A 19,743-nucleotide genomic window follows, 5' to 3' on the forward strand; every position below is an offset into this window, starting at 1 on the left:
CTCATTACCACCACACCTACTACTAGGCTATAGTACAGGCTATATGTGACATTTATCCTATGTAACCTTAAAAAAATTCTAATAAAAGGTCTTTTGGTATTCCCCTTGGGCGCTACTGCAGTTTCGCACCACACTGTTATTTCTTCGATTTCTCACCTAATTTTCTTTTCACACTCACATCATACAATTTTGGGCCATTATGTAATGTTCCCATGATTTAGCCACCGTTAAATTACATTTATCACAATAAAAAATGCCTTTGAAAACCGTTCCTTTTCCATGAATACTTCGATCGAACTGTTGCCATTTTAGAATTAGAAAATTGCCAGAAATCAATGTATGTTTTATTTTCTGTTTTTATTTTTAAACTGCAGAGAGTGGTTTTTATAAAGAACCAGCTGTACATCAAAACGGCGACGATATGAGTCCGTACATAAAACCATCCGTTAAAAAACAATTCACAGTTTTAAAAATCATAAACCATATTTCAATTTCAATATGTAAAACACATCATGGATTAATCCATGATCATAGCAAATATTGCTATCTCACTCACTGTATTAAAACATAGAAAATTATTGTTTTTGTTTTAGTGAATGTATTGATTAGTGACCGAGATTGATAGGAGTCAGACCTATTAATATGAATAATAATACTAATAATGAAATATTAATTTAACCTCTATTTCGCCAGCTGAAAACATTTCTTGCCTTTCAAAACTAAATAGGCCTAATATATGAGTAATCGGATTTTATAACACTGCCCTCTATAGTTTCTACATTTTTTGGGAAAATGAAGCATACATTCTGGCAATTAAGTGATAAATATAAGATGGCGAACATTTCGCAGTGTGTTGACAGCGAGTTCAGTATCGTTTAAAATGTTTTGAAAAGTATTGTTATTTAAAAAAAATGACTTTGTAAGTGGTCGAATCGTATAAACATGTTACATAATATTTATGTTGTGAGTGTGAAAAGGAAAGTTTAGGTAAGAAATCGAAGATATAACGGTGTGGTGCGAAACTGCAGTAGCGCCTTTTCTTGTTGCTTTAGGTGTGAATAAATACCAAAAAATTTTTGCAGCCTTCTAGAAGTTGCTGCGTTAGTGAGATATTGAGGGTCAAAGGTCAGTGACCTTTTTGTGGCATTTGATGGCTCATAACTCCTCAACTCCTGGGTTTAAAAAGACAAATGTGGTGTCTACATCTATGTTTTAGTGGTCAAACAACAAAATAAAGTTTTTGCAAATTTCGGATTACTTGTGCCATTGGTCAGATAGTCGGATCAAAGGTCATTGACCTTTTTTCATTAATAACTACTGCTAGTCTAGGACCTTGGTAAGATTTGTATGCATTCAATTTAGGAGAGAATATCTTAACTGTTATAGGATAATTAGACCCCAAGGAACAACATGGGATATGCGCCAAATTCGTTATCTGGGGCGAACATGCCCAAAATCGGGGTCAAAGGTTAGAAATGTGTGGTTCTTATATCTCGACAACCACTTGTCATACAGATTTGCTTTTGGTGTCAAATTGTTCAGAATATACATATTTATATTCAGTCTAAGACAACTTTTACCCCAAAAAATGACAGGAAATGCTTTTACTGACCTTTGACCAAAAAACACATTTTCGGGTTAAATTATTCTTTAAAATGTCAATGGACACACTGTATGGTATAAAATGAAAGCATATACAATATGCTACCCATTGCTACCCAACTTGTATTGAAAATTTTTAATTAGGAATATAACTGTGATGTTATGTCTTTGTTTGTACACAACAATATAATATATAAATGAACGAAGACGTTAGTTTGGTTTGGTAGATGTTTATTGTAGCTCAGCAATATAGCAAGTGGTTATGAAACATTAGTTATCATTACTAATACGTCTGGTATGTGGTTGTCATGGCTATGAGGATAGCTAACCTAGATACCTGTAAGGTGTGTGGACCTGTTGAACCTGTAAGTTCAGTCACTTGTAATGTAATATCATTACATCTTCCCTCTTTTGAAAGTTAAAATATTTTTCTTAGTATTCTTTTAAATCCGTTATTTATGTATCCATAGTTCATGCATAAGATTTCAAGAGTATTATACTTAGATTTTTTTTTTTTTTTTTTTAATATTTTTATCTTGTTATTTAAATTTATTTATGTACATGCTAGCATTATTCATAAGTCGTTGCATAATTATCTATATACATTATATTTTGTCTGTAACATAGTCGTCTAAGTATGCTGGTCGTCGGGCTTGACGTCGTGGTCGGCTTTTATCGGTAGTTTGACCATTTCTGTCATTTGTAACCGGTACGTCGTCATCCGAGTCATAGTCGTCATTGTCATATCTGTCAATGGATGGTATTGGCATGATGTGCCTTCTGTTCCGTCTATAGATATCATTTCCACATTTCACAAGATAAGATTTATGAGGTAGTGATTTGTGAATTGTTCCAACTTTGTTCCACAACTTAGATGTTGTATCATATACTCTAACTTTCTGTCCGTATTGTATGGTTTCTAGAGTTTTTGAATGTTTGTTATAGTTCCGCGCTTGTTTTTGCTTTAGCTCATCCTTCTTTTCCTTTAATTCAATAAGTTTTGGTTTTAGCGCTGACTCATTAACTGGGAGGTTTGATCTGATTTTCCTTGAGAACATCATTTCTGCTGGACTAAGTCCATGCTCGAGTGGTGTAGCACGATATATCTGTAGTGCTAAGTATATATCTTCCTTTGTCTCTGTACATTTCTTGATAATTCGTTTGACTATCTTTACTGCATTTTCAGCTTGTCCATTTGACTGCGCAAAATATGGACTGGAAGTTGTATGTTCAATGTTCCATTCGTTGGTGAATTTCCGAAATTCTTCACTGACGAATTGTGGACCATTATCAGAAAAGAGTACAAATGGTGTACCATGTATCGCAAACCATGATTTCAGTATGTTGATTATAGCTGCTGAAGATGAACTTGTTAGTTGACGAACTTCAATGTATTGAGAATAATAGTCAACACATGTGATATAATTGTTATTGTTTACCGTGAAAAGATCAACCCCAATTTTTTGCCATGGTTGGGTGTTATTGGCTGCATATATCATTGGTTCCTTTGGTTGCATTGGTTGGTGTTTCTGGCATGTCGGACAAGATTTTACTTTGTCATCTATGTCCTTGTTGATGTTTGGCCAGAATATTACTTGTCTAGCCCGTCTCCTGCATTTTTCGATACCCAAGTGTCCAGTATGGATTTGCTTAAGCATGTCCTTTGTCATTTTAGCAGGTATTACAATTCGATCACCTTTGAATACGAGATCGCCTTTTATTGATAGCTCATCACGATAATTCCAGTAATCTCGTGTTGCTGGGTGGCATTTGTTTCGCTTGTTAGGCCATCCTTGTTGAATTGTGCGATTCAGTTCTCTTATCGCTTCATCGTTGCCTGATTCAACTTCAATTTCATTGAGTTTTTTGTCAGTAGTAGGTAGCGCTGCAATTATTGATTGTACATACATATCAATTTCATCATTAAATTGTTGCTCTAACGACAGTTGGTATGTCGAGTCAACTGCTCGTGAAAGAGTATCCGCTGTTTGGAGTGATTTTCCAGGTACATAGATTATCTTTATGTCGTACTTTTGCAGACGCAATCGCATTCTTTGTAGACGCAGAGGTCCATCCGCTAGCGGTTTCGAGAAAATTGATACAAGTGGCTTGTGATCAGTCTCGCATATAACTGATTGTCCATAAAGAAATTGGTGGAATCTTTCACATGCAAACATTGTGGCTAGGCACTCTTTTTCAATTTGTGCGTACCTTGTTTCTGCTGAGGTCATTGCTCTTGAGGCATATGCTATTGGCGCCCATCTATCATTGTGCTGTTGGAGTAGAACAGCTCCGATGCCATCCTTTGATGCATCCGCACTGACTTTGCATTGCTTGTTTGGATCATATAATTGCAAAACTGGCGCAGTTGTCAGCAGCTTGTTAACTTCTCTCCAAGCATTATCTTGGGATGTTTGCCATACCCAGACTACGTTATCTTTCGTCAACTCTCTTAGCGGAGCAGTTATGTTTGATAAGTCTGGTACGAACTTTGCTAGGTATGTGACCATGCCTAAGTATCGTTGCATCTCGAGCTTGGTTGAGGGTTGTGGCATATTTGTTATTTCCTTAATTTTCTCTGGATCTGGCTTTATGCCTTTATCTGTCAGTAAATCACCAAGGAATACAACTTGCTTGACACAGAACTCACATTTTCGTTTGTTTAGCTTTATGCCGTTCTTCTCTATGATGTCAAGTACTTGGCTTAATGTGTCTCTATGTTCTTCAATTGTTTTAGATGATATTATGATGTCATCTTGCATTGAGTTTACTCGTGGTATGTTTTCCAACAAGTTGCTAATTGCCACTTGGAACCCTTTGCTTGCGCAGTTAATTCCAAATGGTAAACGTTTGAAGATGTAACGTCCCACAGGTGTAATAAAGCATGTTAGTTGAGCACTTTCGTCATCGAGAGGTTGCTGCCAATATCCTGATGTGAAATCTAGTTTTGTAAAAAATTTAGCATCAGCGAATTCGGCCATAATTTCTTCCCTCGACGGTAGCTTGAAGTGTTCACGCTTTATGGCTTTATTGAGATTTCTAGGGTCAAGGCATAGGCGAATGTCACCATTCCGTTTGTTCACGGTAACTATGTTGCTTACCCATTCAGTTGGTTCCTGAATTTTTTCTATCACACCAAGCTGTTCCATGCGGTCAAGTTCCATTTTAACTTTATCTCTTATCTTGAAAGGGTATTTTCCGACAAGGACTTTGAACTGGTGGAATCGATTTGTCAGTGTGTATGTGATACTTCCTTGGTAAGCACCCAAGACCTTTGAAGACAACGTTAGTTGTGTTTCGTTCCACTGTATTCAGTGACGCTTCCTCAAAGTTTGGTATTATTAGTTGTAGCTGCAAACATGTATCGGCACTTAATAGTGGTTTATAATTTGTCAATTTGTCATCAACTATGTATACTGCAAATGTTCCTTTACGATCCTTACTGTACGCTATGTCCAGGTTGCATTTCCCTGAAATTGGGATAGCAGCATCAGAGTAGCTTTTGACTGGCGTACTTACGGGAATGAGGAGTGGTTTGCTGTTCAGTTTGCTGTATTCCGTGTATGGCAATATGTTAACTTTTGCCCCACTGTCAAGTAGAAATACAACTTTGTTGTTGTTTATGTCAAGTTGACAGAAAAATCCATGGGAGGGTTTTGAAATGGCGTTACACTCTATTTCAATTGTGTTCAATAGAAAGGTTTCCTCCTCAGATTCCGATTCCGATGCCACAACCACATTCGCTCTTTTAAAGCTTTTGCTGTGATATTTGTGTTTATCATCTTTTGCGTGTTTCTTTGCGTAGCTTGTTTTCGTTGTGCAGCATTTTCCGAAGTGATTGCGCCCGTTGAATTTGTCACATATTTTACCAAATGCTGGACATGATTTTGGTCCATGTTTTGTGGCACACCTTCTGCAGTCAAAGTGTTTAGTAGTGCTCCTTTTTGAGTTACTATGATTATTCATGCTCAATGCATTTAGTTGACTTGCCGATGCTTGCAACGTGTCATCACTAACTTATTGATTTTGTGCAATGCTGATTGCCTTATCCAGGGTTAGATTGTCCCCTTCATCCATACACTTTTCCTTGACTCTGGGATGAATGGCTCTCAGTACAATAGCATCGCGCAACATCCTTTCCTCTAGATCGCCATAGTCGCACAATTTTACAAGAATTCTAATGTCCGTCAAAAAGTCATTAAAATTTTCACTTTTGTGCTGGCATCTTTTGTGGAAGTCTATTGTTGCTTTGATCACGTTTCGCTTGGGTTTTAGGTAATTTTCAAACTTATTTAAAACCCCACTCAGCATCTCGTTTTCTGCAGGTATTGCTGCTTGGTCACCATTTTCGGGCTGAGCTGCGGCCCATACAAATGTCCCATATATTTCTCGTCCACGGTCCCCAATATAAGTCATTAAATAGTTAACTTTTTGTATTTCCGTCTTTGCGCCTAAAGGACCATCAAACGTGAATTGACAGTGTTGTTTGAACCGTTTAAATTCTCTCAACAAATCTGGTGATGCCCAGTCCATTGCTGGTTTATTCTTGTCGGCCATTGTTAATGTGTTATAAAATAAAGTTACTCACAGACCTTGATATTATCCACTGAAGCAAGAAGAGTCCAAAGATCGAGGTCTAACTTCAATATGCCAATGAAAAAATTAATCCGATGATAACATAAAATATATCCACATTAAATTGGTTCGAATTTCTGACACCATGTGATGTTATGTCTTTGTTTGTACACAACAATATAATATATAAATGAACGAAGACGTTAATTTGGTTTGGTAGATGTTTATTGTAGCTCAGCAATATAGCAAGTGGTTATGAAACATTAGTTATCATTACTAATACGTCTGGTATGTGGTTGTCATGGCTATGAGGATAGCTAACCTAGATACCAGTAAGGTGTGTGGACCTGTTGAACCTGTAAGTTCAGTCACTTGTAATGTAATATCATTACAATAACTTTATGGAAAATGTGCATAATTGACTTCAGTATTTAGAATTATTATTTATTATTAATTTATCTTTATCAACTGGTACGACCTTTCCTGATGATTTGAAGTTGGGTCTAGTTACACTTATTTTAAAGAAGCCTTCACTGGATCATACTTGCATGGCAAATTTTTGATCTATTTCTAATGTCGCTTTCTTATCTAAGATCCTTGAGAAATGCGTTGCTTTAGATCTCATACATTTTCTTGACGACAATAATCTGTTCGACCCTCTTCAATCAGCATATAGAAAGCACCACAGTACAGAGTCAGCCATTCTCAAGGTGCATAGATATTATTTTAGCTCTGGATAAAGGTACAGTAATTGTCTTTTTTCTGTGTACCTAGACCTGTCGGCAGCTTCTGATACCATGGACTATTCCATTATTATTGCATCCGTGGATCTGCTATAAATTAGTTCAAGTCATATTTGTCTTCTAGGAAGCAGCAGGTCCAGATTGGTAATGTCAAATCCACCTCTATCGACCTGAAATGCGGTGTTCCTCAAGGATCAATACTGTCCAGTATTGTTTTTAGTTTACATCTCGCCCATGAGTGATATCATTAAGAGACATTGTGTCCAATATCATGTGTACGCAGATGATACACAACTGTACATCAGCTTTAATTCAGCAGAGTTTAATGAGGCGAAGTCGGTTATCGAAGTGTTGTTGATGTTCAGGATTGGTTAACTAAAAACATGCTCTTTTTAACCCTGGTAAAACAGAAATCTTATTTCTTCATTCAAAACACTTTAAGAAATTGGCCATTGCTAGAAACAACAATCACATCATCGTTGGAGGTTAGATATATCGGAGTTGTATTTGATTCAGCAATGATTATGTCCAGACATATCAACAACATTAGTAAATCTGATACCTACCACCTTCGTAACATAAGATCAATTCGCAAATCCTTAACCCACTCCTCGCTTATTAAACTTGTCCATGCACTAATAACATCACGGTTAGACTACTGCAATGCCATTTTGTTTGGTCTACCAAATAAAGAACTTAATAAACTACAACTAAGTCTTTTCTTTTTTATACCAAATATTTCATTACAACGCTAGAATTATTTCACCCAAAATAAACTTACATTAATTTATACTCATTTTTGTCTAAATTTAATAAAATATATGCATATTTTCCAAAAATAACATCACATAATTTAATACAAGTTAGGTAGCTATGGATAGCATATTGTATGTGCTTTCCTTTGATACCAAATATGTCTTTTCAAACATTTGAATTATTTAATATCATAAATAAACCAAAATAAATTATCTGGTAATGTATACCCATTTTTGTCAAAAAGCAATAAAATATGCACATTTTTCACCAAAGTAGCATCGTAATTACAGATTTTTATTACAAGTTAGATAGCAATGGATAGAATATTGTATGGGCTTTTATTTGATACCAAATAGTTCTTCCAAACACTTATTTAAAATTATTTAATATTATATAAATAAGCACAACAATTACGCTACTAAATATTCATTTTTTGTATAAAAGTAATCAAATTAGGCACATTTTCCATAAGATTAGATTCCTAATTAAAAAATGTTCAATACAAGTTGGGTAGCAATGGGTAGCATATTGTATATGCTTTCATTTGATACCATACAGTGTGTCCATTGACATTTTAAATAATAATTTAACCCAAAAATGTGTTTTTTGGTCAAAGGTCAGTAAAAGCATTTCCGGTCATTTTTTTGTAAATATAATAATATAAATATATATGTAAATCGCTTATTACAGTAACCATACGGCATGTTTTAGTATTGATATCTTGTCTGCTGGTGATATTGAAACAAATCCAGGTCCAATGAATTCCAGAATGAAAGATTTAAACGAAATCCACCGACCCAACAACATAAAAATCGCTATGTTCAACGCCCGAAGTATTGCTAATAAAATCCAGGATCTTCAAGTACGGATAGAAAATAATGTTGATATAGTGTTGTTGACTGAAACATGGTTGGATCCAACGATTAAGAGTGCAGAGATTTTCCCGTTAGATTACTGTGTTCATAGAAACGACAGAAAAAGACACGGTGGTGGTGTTCTGATAGCATGCAAAAATTCTATAGATGTATTACCTGTGGACATTGACACTAATATTGAGGTTCAACTGGCTGAAATCCATGTATCTGGAGAGAGTATTCTGCTTGGCTGTGTTTATAGACCCCCGAGTTCATCAAGAGAATGGTTAACCAATTTTCAAGAACTCTCAGACAATATACTCTCCATCATGCACAAATATACTGCTGTGATCATCGCTGGTGATTTCAATTATGACTTTAGTTCGAACTCGAACTGTAATATTGAGTTTGAAAATATAATGTCATCTCTTAATCTTGTTCAACTTGTAAATTTTCCTACCAGATATGCAAATAATGGATCACATTCTATGTTAGACCTTGTGTTCTGTAATAATAATGACATTATTCATAATGTCACAGGTGAACCTGGAATTAGTACAAGTGATCATATAGGTATCTTCTTTGACTTAGCTGGACGGTTGGTCTGTCCTAAACAAGTTCCTAGATATTTTTATCAATATAAAAAGGTTAATCATGATGATTTTTTCCAAACTCTTAATTCAGTCCCGTGGGATCTCTGCTTTACGCAGCTTAACTTAGATTCCACTTGGGCTTGTTTTAAAGACCTTTTTCTAGCCGCAATTGATGATTGCATACCCAAAGCTAAAAGCAAACCTCGCAGAAAATCAATCTGGATAACAACTGAAATTATTAAAATGTCTCGTAAAAAGAGACGCCTTTATCGAGATGCAAAGAAACATCCGAATAACATGTATAAGTGGGAAAAATACAGAAAATTTAGTAACGCATTGCGTGAAACTACGAGAAAGTCTCATTATGATTACCTCCATAATCTTAGTTTAGGCTGTAAATCTAATCCTAAACGATTTTGGTCATATGTTAAGAAAAAACGAAAATGTGCAACAGAAAGAAAGTATACTTTAAACGGCAATATCATAGACTCAGATTTAAATGCTACTAAAGCATTTTCGACATATTTTCATTCTAATTTTACTGAAGATAATGATGATTTCAATGTAACAAACGAAACATCTTATTGTAATCACAGTGAAACTGTCTTACCTTTAACTAGTATTGTCATCAATAGGGATCAAATTTTCCGTGCTCTGTTATCTTTAGATACTAATAAATCCCCTGGGCCCGACGGGATTACCCCTATGATGTTGAGTATGGCTGCACCTGTTATATCCCCAATTTTGCTCAAAATTTTTCAAATGTCCCTTGACCAAGGCATTGTGGTGAAGGAATGGAAATTGGCCAATGTTGTACCAATTTTTAAATCTGGTAGTAGAAATGATATAAGTAATTATAGACCAATATCACTTTGTTCAGTTGTTGGCAAAGTTCTAGAACGTATAGTGGCTGATAATTTTTTATTTCATCTTCAATGTAATGCGTTTGTTAGTCCTGTACAGCACGGGTTCTATCCTGGAAGATCTTGTGTTACACAAGCTTCATCCATATACCACGAATGGTCCAAAATATTAGATGGTACGAACCCACCAGTCGTCGATGCTATATTCCTTGATTGGGAAAAAGCATTTGACCGTGTGAGTCACCCTAAACTATTACGTAAGCTCCACAATTTTGGTCTATGTGGTCCAATTTTGAAATGGATGGGCTCATTTCTTACTGATCGTTGCCAACAGATTGTCCTTAATGGACTGATATCTGACCGTACACCTGTTGTTTCAGGTGTACCTCAAGGGTCGGTACCTGGCCCATTACTTTTCAACTCGTTCGTTTTTGACCTCCCTATGTCGATCACCTCTCAAATTAGACAATATGCCGACGATACGGTGGTGTTTAGGCCAATTAGATGTGAATATGATGCGATATTACTTCAAAAAGATCTAGATAACATCGATGAATGGTGTCAAAATAACATGATGAGACTTAATGCTAAAAAATGCAAAGTTCTCCATATTACTCGCAAACGTAATCCCATTCATGCTCGTTATCATATTCACACTAATGACCTTCAAGCAGTTACCTCCTACAAATATCTTGGTATTCACTTTGAAAGCAATCTCTCTTGGTCAACGCATGTGTCCGCAATTACCACAAAATCTCTCCAAATTGTCGGATTCAGAAAGCGTTTTGTGATATTTAACGACCCTGTAATTTTGATGAGGCTTTTTAACGGTTTATGTAGGCCCATACTTGAGTATGCTGCCCCTGTTTGGGTGCCTCATCAAAAACAACATATTACTAGCATAAATAAACCTCTTCGAAGGATCACAAAATTGTGTGCTAAGGGCGATTACGAGCAACGACTCGAACATTTAAATTTGACATCTATGGACCAGAGAGTGTGTTTTCTCAGTATACTTTTTATTATGAAATGTTTGTATGGTCGAATTGATCTTAATATTCACGAGTTTGTTGATTTTAATCCAAGGTATTCCGAATCAGTTATTTTTAAACACAAATATGCCAGAACCAATTCTTTTAAATATTCATTGTACACTAATTTTCCCCGTGTATGGCAAGAGATTCCTAATTATATTAGAGAACATTCTTTATTTAGTTTTAACACATTTGTGACAGCTCTCCGGTCTTATGTCAGGCAACTTTAAACTTTTTATCTTTTTTTTATCTTTAAACAATCATTTTTATCTGTACATAATATTTATATATATATATTTTTTAGATTCAATTTTAATGATTGTTCAACTTGATGCCTCGCAGTTTTAAAATTTTTATATCTTTGTTTTTTTATGGTTTACTTATATGTTCAAGTGCAGTATATGGAGAGCCATCTCGATAGTGCTTTGCACTCATGGCAATCCTCAGGGTGCTGCACCGCTGTCTTGTTGTTATGTATTTTTGTGCCTGAAAATTGAATAAAATAAAAATAAAATAAATAAATATGTATATTCTGAACAATTTGACACCAAAAGCAAATCTGTATGACAAGTGGTTGTCGAGATATAAGAACCACACATTTCTAACCCTTGACCCCGATTTTGGGCATGTTCGCCCCAGATAATGAATTTGACACATATCCCATGTTGTTCCTTGGGGTCAAATTATCCTATAACAGTTGAGATATTCTCTCCTAAATTGAATGCATACAAATCTTACTCAGGTCCTACTCTAGCAGTAGTTATTAATGAATAAAGGTCAATGACCTTGGACCCGACTATCTGACCAATGGCACAAGTAACCCGAAATTTGCAAAAACTTTATTTTGTTGTTTGACCACTAAAACATAGATGTAGAAACCACATTTGTCTTTTTAAACCCAGGAGTTGAGGAGTTATGAGCCATCAAATGCCACAAAAAGGTCACTGACCTTTGACCCTCAATATCTCACTAACGCAGCAACTATTATTATTAGAATTATTGACACCTAAAGCTACAAGAAAATACCAAAAGACCTTTTATTTGAATTTTTTCAAGGTCAAACCATATATAGCCTCTACTACTAGTCAGGCAGCATTTGTATTTTATTTCGCTATGGTGGTCGTTCGAGATCACATGAGATCCCGTTGCGCACGCGCACGTCAGTTCGTTGCATACGCACAAAATCAGAAGTCTTCGACATCCGATATCTAAAGAAAAATTGATTATTTTGTAAGAAATACACGTCATATTATCTATCAAGCATTGTTTGTTATGGACAACTTATCACTTGGTAAGAGGGATAACGAACAATCAAGAAAAATAGTAGAAGTAGGGCTTGAGAGCTCAGAAACTTCGACAGGTTTCGCCGACCCTGCGGGGCCAGACGTGCTAATTAATAGCGGGAATAATACCGCGCCCGCTGGGCCGGTAACTATGAAGCATAGTACTAGTAGTGGAAAGCGTAGGAAGGTTGCCCCGTCCGGGCCGGCTGCTCCCGCTGATGTATCAGTAGCTTCCCAGCAGGGGAAACTGATTGATTGATTGATTCTAAACATAAATCCACTAAATCAAAACAAAAACCTGTCTCAGAAACACCTACGGTTGATAACCGTCTTGACAAAATTGAGCATTTTATGACAGAGTCTCGTCAGGAAAACAGTGAACTACGGGAGATTTTAGAAACAGTATTGCTAGAACGTACCAGGCCTAGTGATGAATATGATGATGATCAAGGTCAATACATAGAATCAGAATATCAAACTCACCAACAGAATGATGTTGCAAGTGGGTACATCAATAACAATATATCTGACTCTGAAGAAGCGGTTGACCTAGAGAGTTTGGCCCAGTGCCAAGAAAAGGATAAACAAACCGAAAAGTTAGAGTTTGCTAAACGTTTTGCCACTCTTATTGAGGAGGGAAAACCTCTGCAAGAATGTCACGACTCCGCTCGAAGAGAAATACATGACAGAAATTTGTCAAAAGTATCCCAAACCAATAAACTGTCAGAATCTTCTTGTACCAAAGGTAAACCCATTGATATGGGAAAACTTAACACCAAATGTACGAAATCTGGATTTGAAGATTCAGAAATGCCAGAAACCCCTTGTCAAAGGACTTGTGGCCTTTTGAGATCAGCTGATGAATTGCCAACTTTCACTAAGGCGCACACTTTGAACTAAATCAGTTGCGAAAGGAGCTGATCAAACCTGATCTCAATGCTCGATACACTCATCTCTGTAAAACACGAGTAAAGACAACTGAATGGTTGTTTGGCAATGACCTTCACAAGGCAGTAAAAGAATTAGAGGAAGAACAGAAAACCAGGGGCGTTATGAAAAACCGCCAGGGGCAATATAGGTCACATCGGTTCACACCATATCAGAATTCGGGCTCTATTGCTAATAGGAGGTCTTATCAAAACCGTTCGATAAACACAGGCGGGTCAGCAAGCCGTAGTAGATCTCACCTGTCTTTTTTAGGGCAAGGTTACAAAAATCAGTATCCCCAACACCAAAAACCTGCACTGTCGATGAGAAATCCCAGGTACAAACGGGGAAGATATGCTTCCTCCACTGCCGTTGGGAAAGCGGCAGTTCAATCAGAACTAAACCAATCTTCTCCAGTATCAAATCTAAACCAAGTTAGTAACGGTTTCTCCTCTCGATTAAATGTTACTGAAACTAAACATACAGAAGGTCGATTGGTACACAATAAAGCAGTTTGGCTCCGTATTACCAGAGATATTAATATCCTGAGTATTGTAAATGGTTATGAATTAGAATTTGAATCATCAGAACCACCAATCCCAGCCTATATACCAAGGCCTTACAAACTCAATCATGAGGAAACAAAGGCAGTCCCCAATGAAATCAATCGCCTTTTGCAAATTGGTGTGATTGAACACTCCAATCATGAGAATGGTGAATTTTTATCAAATATTTTTACCAGGCGAAATAAAGATGGCGGATATCGTATGATCCTCGACCTATCTCAATTAAACAAATTCATAAAATATTACCATTTCAAGATGGACTGTTTTGATACAGCCATGACATTCATAACAAAAGACTGCTTTATGGCATCAATTGATCTCCGAGATGCATATTATTCAATTTCTATTGCAAAACACCATAGAAAATATTTAAAGTTTAGATGGAATGATGATCTATGGCAATTCTGTTGTTTGCCCAACAGACTCTCTTCAGGTCCACGCATATTCACTAAACTCCTAAAACCGCCATTAGCAACTATGAATTTGTGGACATACTGTTATTGCCTACATTGATGATACAATTATAATTGCTAAGAATAAAAAAGCTGCCCACGAAGCAGTTAAACAAACAGCAGAACTATTTTCTAACTTAGGGTTTGCCATACACTCATCTAAATCTGTAATTGAGCCAGTGAGGGAAATCAAATTTATTGGATTTGTAATAAACTCTCGCACCATGAAAATAAGCCTCACAAAAGAAAAGGCCCAAGAAATATGTAATCAATGTATATCGCTAAATACAAAAATTAGGCCCACTATTCGTTCTGTATCATCAGTTATAGGTAAGCTCGTTGCGGCTTTTCCGGGTTTTCAATATTGACCATTACATTACCGTAGGCTTGAAAAAGACAAAATCTATGCACTGAGACTAAACAAGGGCCACTTTGATAGAAAAATGGCCATCACACAAACCGCTAAAAGGGAACTCAAATGGTGGATTGAAAATTCTAAATCGGCAACAAAGAAAATAGATCATGGGGTACCCTCTGTGAACCTAACTAGTGATGCTTCGGGCCTCGGATGGAATTCCAAGGAAATAGAAAAAATCAAGTCAAATGAAATAAACTATCTAGAAATGAAGGCTGCCTTGTTTGCACTAAAAGCCTTTTGTGTAAATAGTTCAAATAGCCATGTTTTGATAAAAATTGGCAATACCACTGCAGTGGTGTATATAAATAACATGGGGGGAATAAAATCACAGGCTTGCAATGCTATGGCAAAAGAGATTTGGGAATGGTGCATACCCAGAGACATATTTGTCACTGCTCAATACATACCTGGAATTCTAAATGTTATTGCTGATACAAAATCTAGGAAGTTTAATGACCAAATAGAATGGGAACTTGATGGGGCAGTTTTCCAAAAACTGTGTATACAGTATGTAAAACCCGACATAGATTTGTTTGCATCTCGCCTCAATGCTCAAGTGAGAACATTTGTATCATGGAAACCAGACCCAAACGCAATTGCTATTGATGCGTTTACACTTCATTGGGGAAAAACGTTTTTCTATGCATTTCCCCTATTTTGCCTCATTGCAAGGTGCCTTCGAAAAATAGAGGTGGAAGAATCGGATGGGTTTATGATAGTACCACGATGGCCTTCACAACCCTGGTTTGCTAAGCTACTCTCATTATTAATTGAAGAGCTAATAATACTTCCATCTGGGAAAAATATAATTACTCAACCGGTTTCCGGTCGAGAACACCCACTTTACAAACGATTATATCTTATGTGTTGCAGGTTGTCGGGGAAATCTTCAAAGACAATGGCTTTTCAGCAGAGACTACCAACATCTTATTATCATCATGGCGAGAATCAACCAGAAAACAATACTCCATATTTGTTAACAAATGGCTGGAATTTTCGCATCAACGACAGATTAATTCTATGCAGACCACTGTCGGAAACATTCTGGATTTTTTTACTGCACTATATCCTACGTTAGGATATAGTGCTCTCAACACCGCAAAAGCTGCGTTGTCATCGTTTGTGACCCTCAAAGATGGCACTCCGTTAGGCACTCATCCTTTAATTTGCAAATTTATGAAAGGCGTATTTAACCTGAAACCACCTGCACCTCGCTATAACACTACATGGGATATAAAACCAGTAATTAACCTTATAAGGAAACAGTCTCCAGTTGAATCTCTCAACCTTCGAGATTTGACCATAAAAACATACATGCTGGTAGCTCTAGTCACTGCACAACGTCAACAAACACTACATTTGCTAAACATAGACACAATGCAAGTGACGTCGTCGTCGGTAAATTTCAAAATAAATGAATTATTGAAACAGAACAGACCAGGGAAGCCGACGGGTTGCTATCTCAATATCAAGAAATATCTACCAGACCCTAATATTTGTGTTTACACCTCGTTGGTAGAATACATTGACCGCACGAAAGACCTTCGCAATGGTGAAGAGTATTTATTTATAAGCTATAAAAAACCTTATAAGAAAGTTTCAACTGACACTATAGCACGATGGATTAAATGCGATATGCAAATTGCAGGAATTGATGTTACACAATTTAAACCTCACTCAACTAGGTCGGCAGCAGTTTCAAAAGTAAAACGATCTATGCTTCCAGTCTCTGATATTTTGCAATATGTGAGTTGGAACAGTGAAAAAACATTTTGATCATATTACGATAAACCCATTCGAGAAGATGGTTGTAACTTTTCTCTCGCACTAATGAAATTGAAAGAATAAATGTTAATTACCACAACTAACAAGCGAGGACACTTTATTGAGTTAGTTTGATAAAATGTTATAACTGTAGTACAGTTACATGTTGTGTTGAGTTTAATATCCCATGATGGGAATGTTATACACAGAGAAATTGAAGTTGCTACAAAACGTTATATTTAAAATGGCATTCTAAATACTAAGGTACTTCAAAACAAGTTGAAGTATAGGTTGTTAAAAGTGTTTATGGCAATATACAAGTTATGTTTGGGATTAACTTTGAAATCCCACGTTGGGAAGTTATACCCAGCAATCAAAATGTTATTTAAATAATAAATATCAATGTTATTTAATTACATGTGTCGTTATTATTTACCTAAACAAACTGGTCGTTGAGGCCAGAGTTTCTTTAAACTCTCATGTGATCTCGAACGATCACCGTAGCGAAATAAAATAAGAAGATTAAACGAGAACTTACCTGTTCGAAGTTTGATCTTTATTTTATGAGGTAGGTGTAAGTGAGAGATAACATGCCCTCCACGCCCTACCCTAAAATTAACTGAGCTTTAATAAATGGAAGACAGCTCCAATATGTTATAAACTTGATTATTGAATTTCGCTCCACTTGGTCAGAAATTCCATACGGATGCAACTCTGGCCTCATGTTGAAGACTGACGTGCGCGTGCGCAACGGGATCTCATGTTATCTCTCACTTACACCTACCTCATAAAATAAAGATCAAACTTCGAACAGGTAAGTGTTTCGTGTGTCATACCCATATGAAAGAAACGAGAATAGACTCTAGTACTTGTGATTACTCAAGTGTTTATTAAAGCAAATATAATAACACGTTCGCTAACATCTACGATCATCTAGAGAGAGCGAGCCATGTGTACATTAGATATGGTAGTGCGCCCTCAGGCGTAGCATCACGTAACATCTTTTTTTCTTTAATAAAGTTAATGTTTATCTCATTTTTTTTTTTTTTTTTTTTTTTAACTTTAGCTAACGTAAGAAAAAAAAACTAACGTAAAACACAACATTTTGATTTATGTGAGTTGTTTCGCTTAAATAGGCTAGCATTTAGTTTGGTGAGTTGCCTTAACTTATGACGTAGTTTAGTAATTATTTACAGTGTATCTATATCCAATACAGTATATACATTCTTTGTCTGATTTCTGTCTAAAAGTGTTGCGTATTTATAAAGTTTTGTAAGTGTTCAAGTATTATAGTTCATTTTGGAAATTCAAGAGACTTATAGATCCAGTTTTGTTGCTTTCTTGCTGATTCTGCCTGAGCGGGTAACATAATGTTCGCCTTTTACTGTTGGTTGCGTGATTGGTTGTTGGTTAGGTAGTTGTTGAGGTTCTGGATCTTTTGCTGTTTTGGTTATTGTTGGAGTTGGTGTCATTGTTTTCTTTGTGATTTTCCCTTGTGTTTCATTTGCGCTTTCATTTCTTGATTTTCTTAGGAATCTCCGTCCTCTCTGGTAGCTTTTCCCATTTTCAGCAACAACTTCATATGAGCGTGAACTCGTTTAGCTACTGTCGCTTGTTTCCATTCTTTTTTTCCTGAGTTGATAGGTTGCATTCTTACAGTGTCACCTGGTTCTAAAGGTTTCAAGTTTCGTTTGTGTTTAATTGCAATCTTTAGTTGTTTATCTTCCAGTTTCCTTTTTTATGATGGTGTTGTTGCTTATGCCTGGTTTGAGTACATTCTGCGTTGTTGGTATTGATGTTCTCGTTTGTCGTCCCATTAGTCGCTGTGCTTGACTAGCACCTATTCCTTCTGTTGGGGTGTTTCTAATGTTAAGAAGACCTAGATAGGGATCTTCTCCTGCTGCTATTGACTTCCGTAGTAATCGCTTTGCTGTTTTTACTGCTGCTTCAGCAGCTCCATTGGATCTGCTGTTTCCTGGGCTGGATCTTGTGTGTTGAAATCCCCATTTGTCACTGAAGCGTTTGAATTTTTCTGATGTGTATTGTGGGCCTCCATCACTGATTACGGTGTCTGGTATTCCGTGTCTTGCGAAGTGATGTTTCATCTTCGTTATGACAGTTTCAGATGTTGTTTCTTGTAAGCAATCTATCTCAAAGAAGTTACTGAAATAGTCTACTGTTATAAGGTAATTCTTATCTTGAATTGTGAACAGGTCTGTTCCTACTTTCTCCCATGGTCTATCTGGTACTGGGTGTTGGCATAATGGTTCGTGTGATTGTTTGTCGCTGAATGTTGCACATGTGTCGCAGCTTTCTACATACTGTCTAATTTCTGCAGACATTTTCGGCCAGAAGACCAGTTGCCTTGCTCTGCTGAGACATTAGTTAATTCCCATGTGACCTGCGTGGATCTTTTTCTTGATTTCAGGTCTCATTTTTGCTGGTATTACAATTCGGTCTCCACGTAGGATTACACCATCTTGTACCGTTAGTTCATCTTGGTAGCTGAAGTATGGTGTCAGTGCAATGTTAAGTGTTTGTTTGTCATTTGGCCAGCCTTCCATGATTGTGGTTTTTAGTTTAACAAGCCCTTCGTCTTGTTTTGTCATTTCTTTGATTTCGTAAAGTCTTTCTTTATTTATTGAGATGAGTGTTACATTGCTGATAGTGTCAATATCTGCGTGTTGATGGTCTTGCCTTGGGGCCCTGGAAAGTGTATCTGATAATGTCATTTGTGTTCCCGGTCGGTATGTAAGGTTAAAGTTGTACTCTTGTGTGCGGAGCAAAAGTGACTGTAGTCTTTTTGGTGCCTTGGACAAGGGTTTTAATTGACACTAGTGGTTTGTGGTCCGTAATTACATGTGTGTGTCGGCCGTATGTGTAGTGGTGAAATTTGGTGAGACCATAGCACACCGCCAGCATTTCCTTTTCAATTTGGGCATACCGGCGTTCAGTTTCAGTGAGAGTTCTGCTTGCAAAAGCCACAGGTCTCCCTTCTTGTAGCAATGCTGATCCTATGCCATATTCACTGGCGTCGTTTTCCAATTCTACGTCTTTTTCCATTCTGTCCATAGCCACTCTTTTTCGTTAAGTCCTGTAGGGGCTTCATTACGTCATGTAGTTTGGGCAAGAATTTTGATAGATAGTTTACCATGCCCATGTATCGGCGTAATTCACTTACATCTTTTGGTTCCTGCATGTCTGTTATGGCTTTGATTTTCTCAGGGTCTGCTTGAAGACCGAGTTTCGTTATTCTGTGGCCCATGAATGTGACCTCTTCTAGCCGTGTTTCTAGTTTCTTTCTATTGAGTTT

At 36.7% G+C, this 19,743-nt stretch overlaps 1 protein-coding gene across 1 annotated transcript; it reads left to right on the plus strand.

The window, feature by feature from the left end:
- Positions 1-308: 308 nt before the first annotated feature.
- LOC144848397 (uncharacterized) lies at positions 309-16,650 on the plus strand. The gene is made up of 3 exons (XM_078705123.1): positions 309-445; positions 629-987; positions 15,540-16,650. Exon 3 carries the CDS (start codon positions 15,687-15,689, stop codon positions 16,440-16,442), a length of 756 nt encoding a protein of 251 aa, XP_078561249.1. The 5' UTR covers positions 309-445; positions 629-987; positions 15,540-15,686; the 3' UTR covers positions 16,443-16,650.
- Positions 16,651-19,743: the final 3,093 nt, after the last annotated feature.

The sequence above is a fragment of the Antedon bifida genome, chromosome 7, assembly GCF_963402885.1.
Source record: "Antedon bifida chromosome 7, ecAntBifi1.1, whole genome shotgun sequence".
Classification (NCBI taxonomy): Eukaryota; Metazoa; Echinodermata; class Crinoidea; order Comatulida; family Antedonidae; genus Antedon; species Antedon bifida.

Bases quoted from the DNA above. Each gene is read 5' to 3' on its own strand.
- LOC144848397 (XM_078705123.1), top strand. From the start codon at position 15,687: ATGCAGACCACTGTCGGAAACATTCTGGATTTTTTTACTGCACTATAT.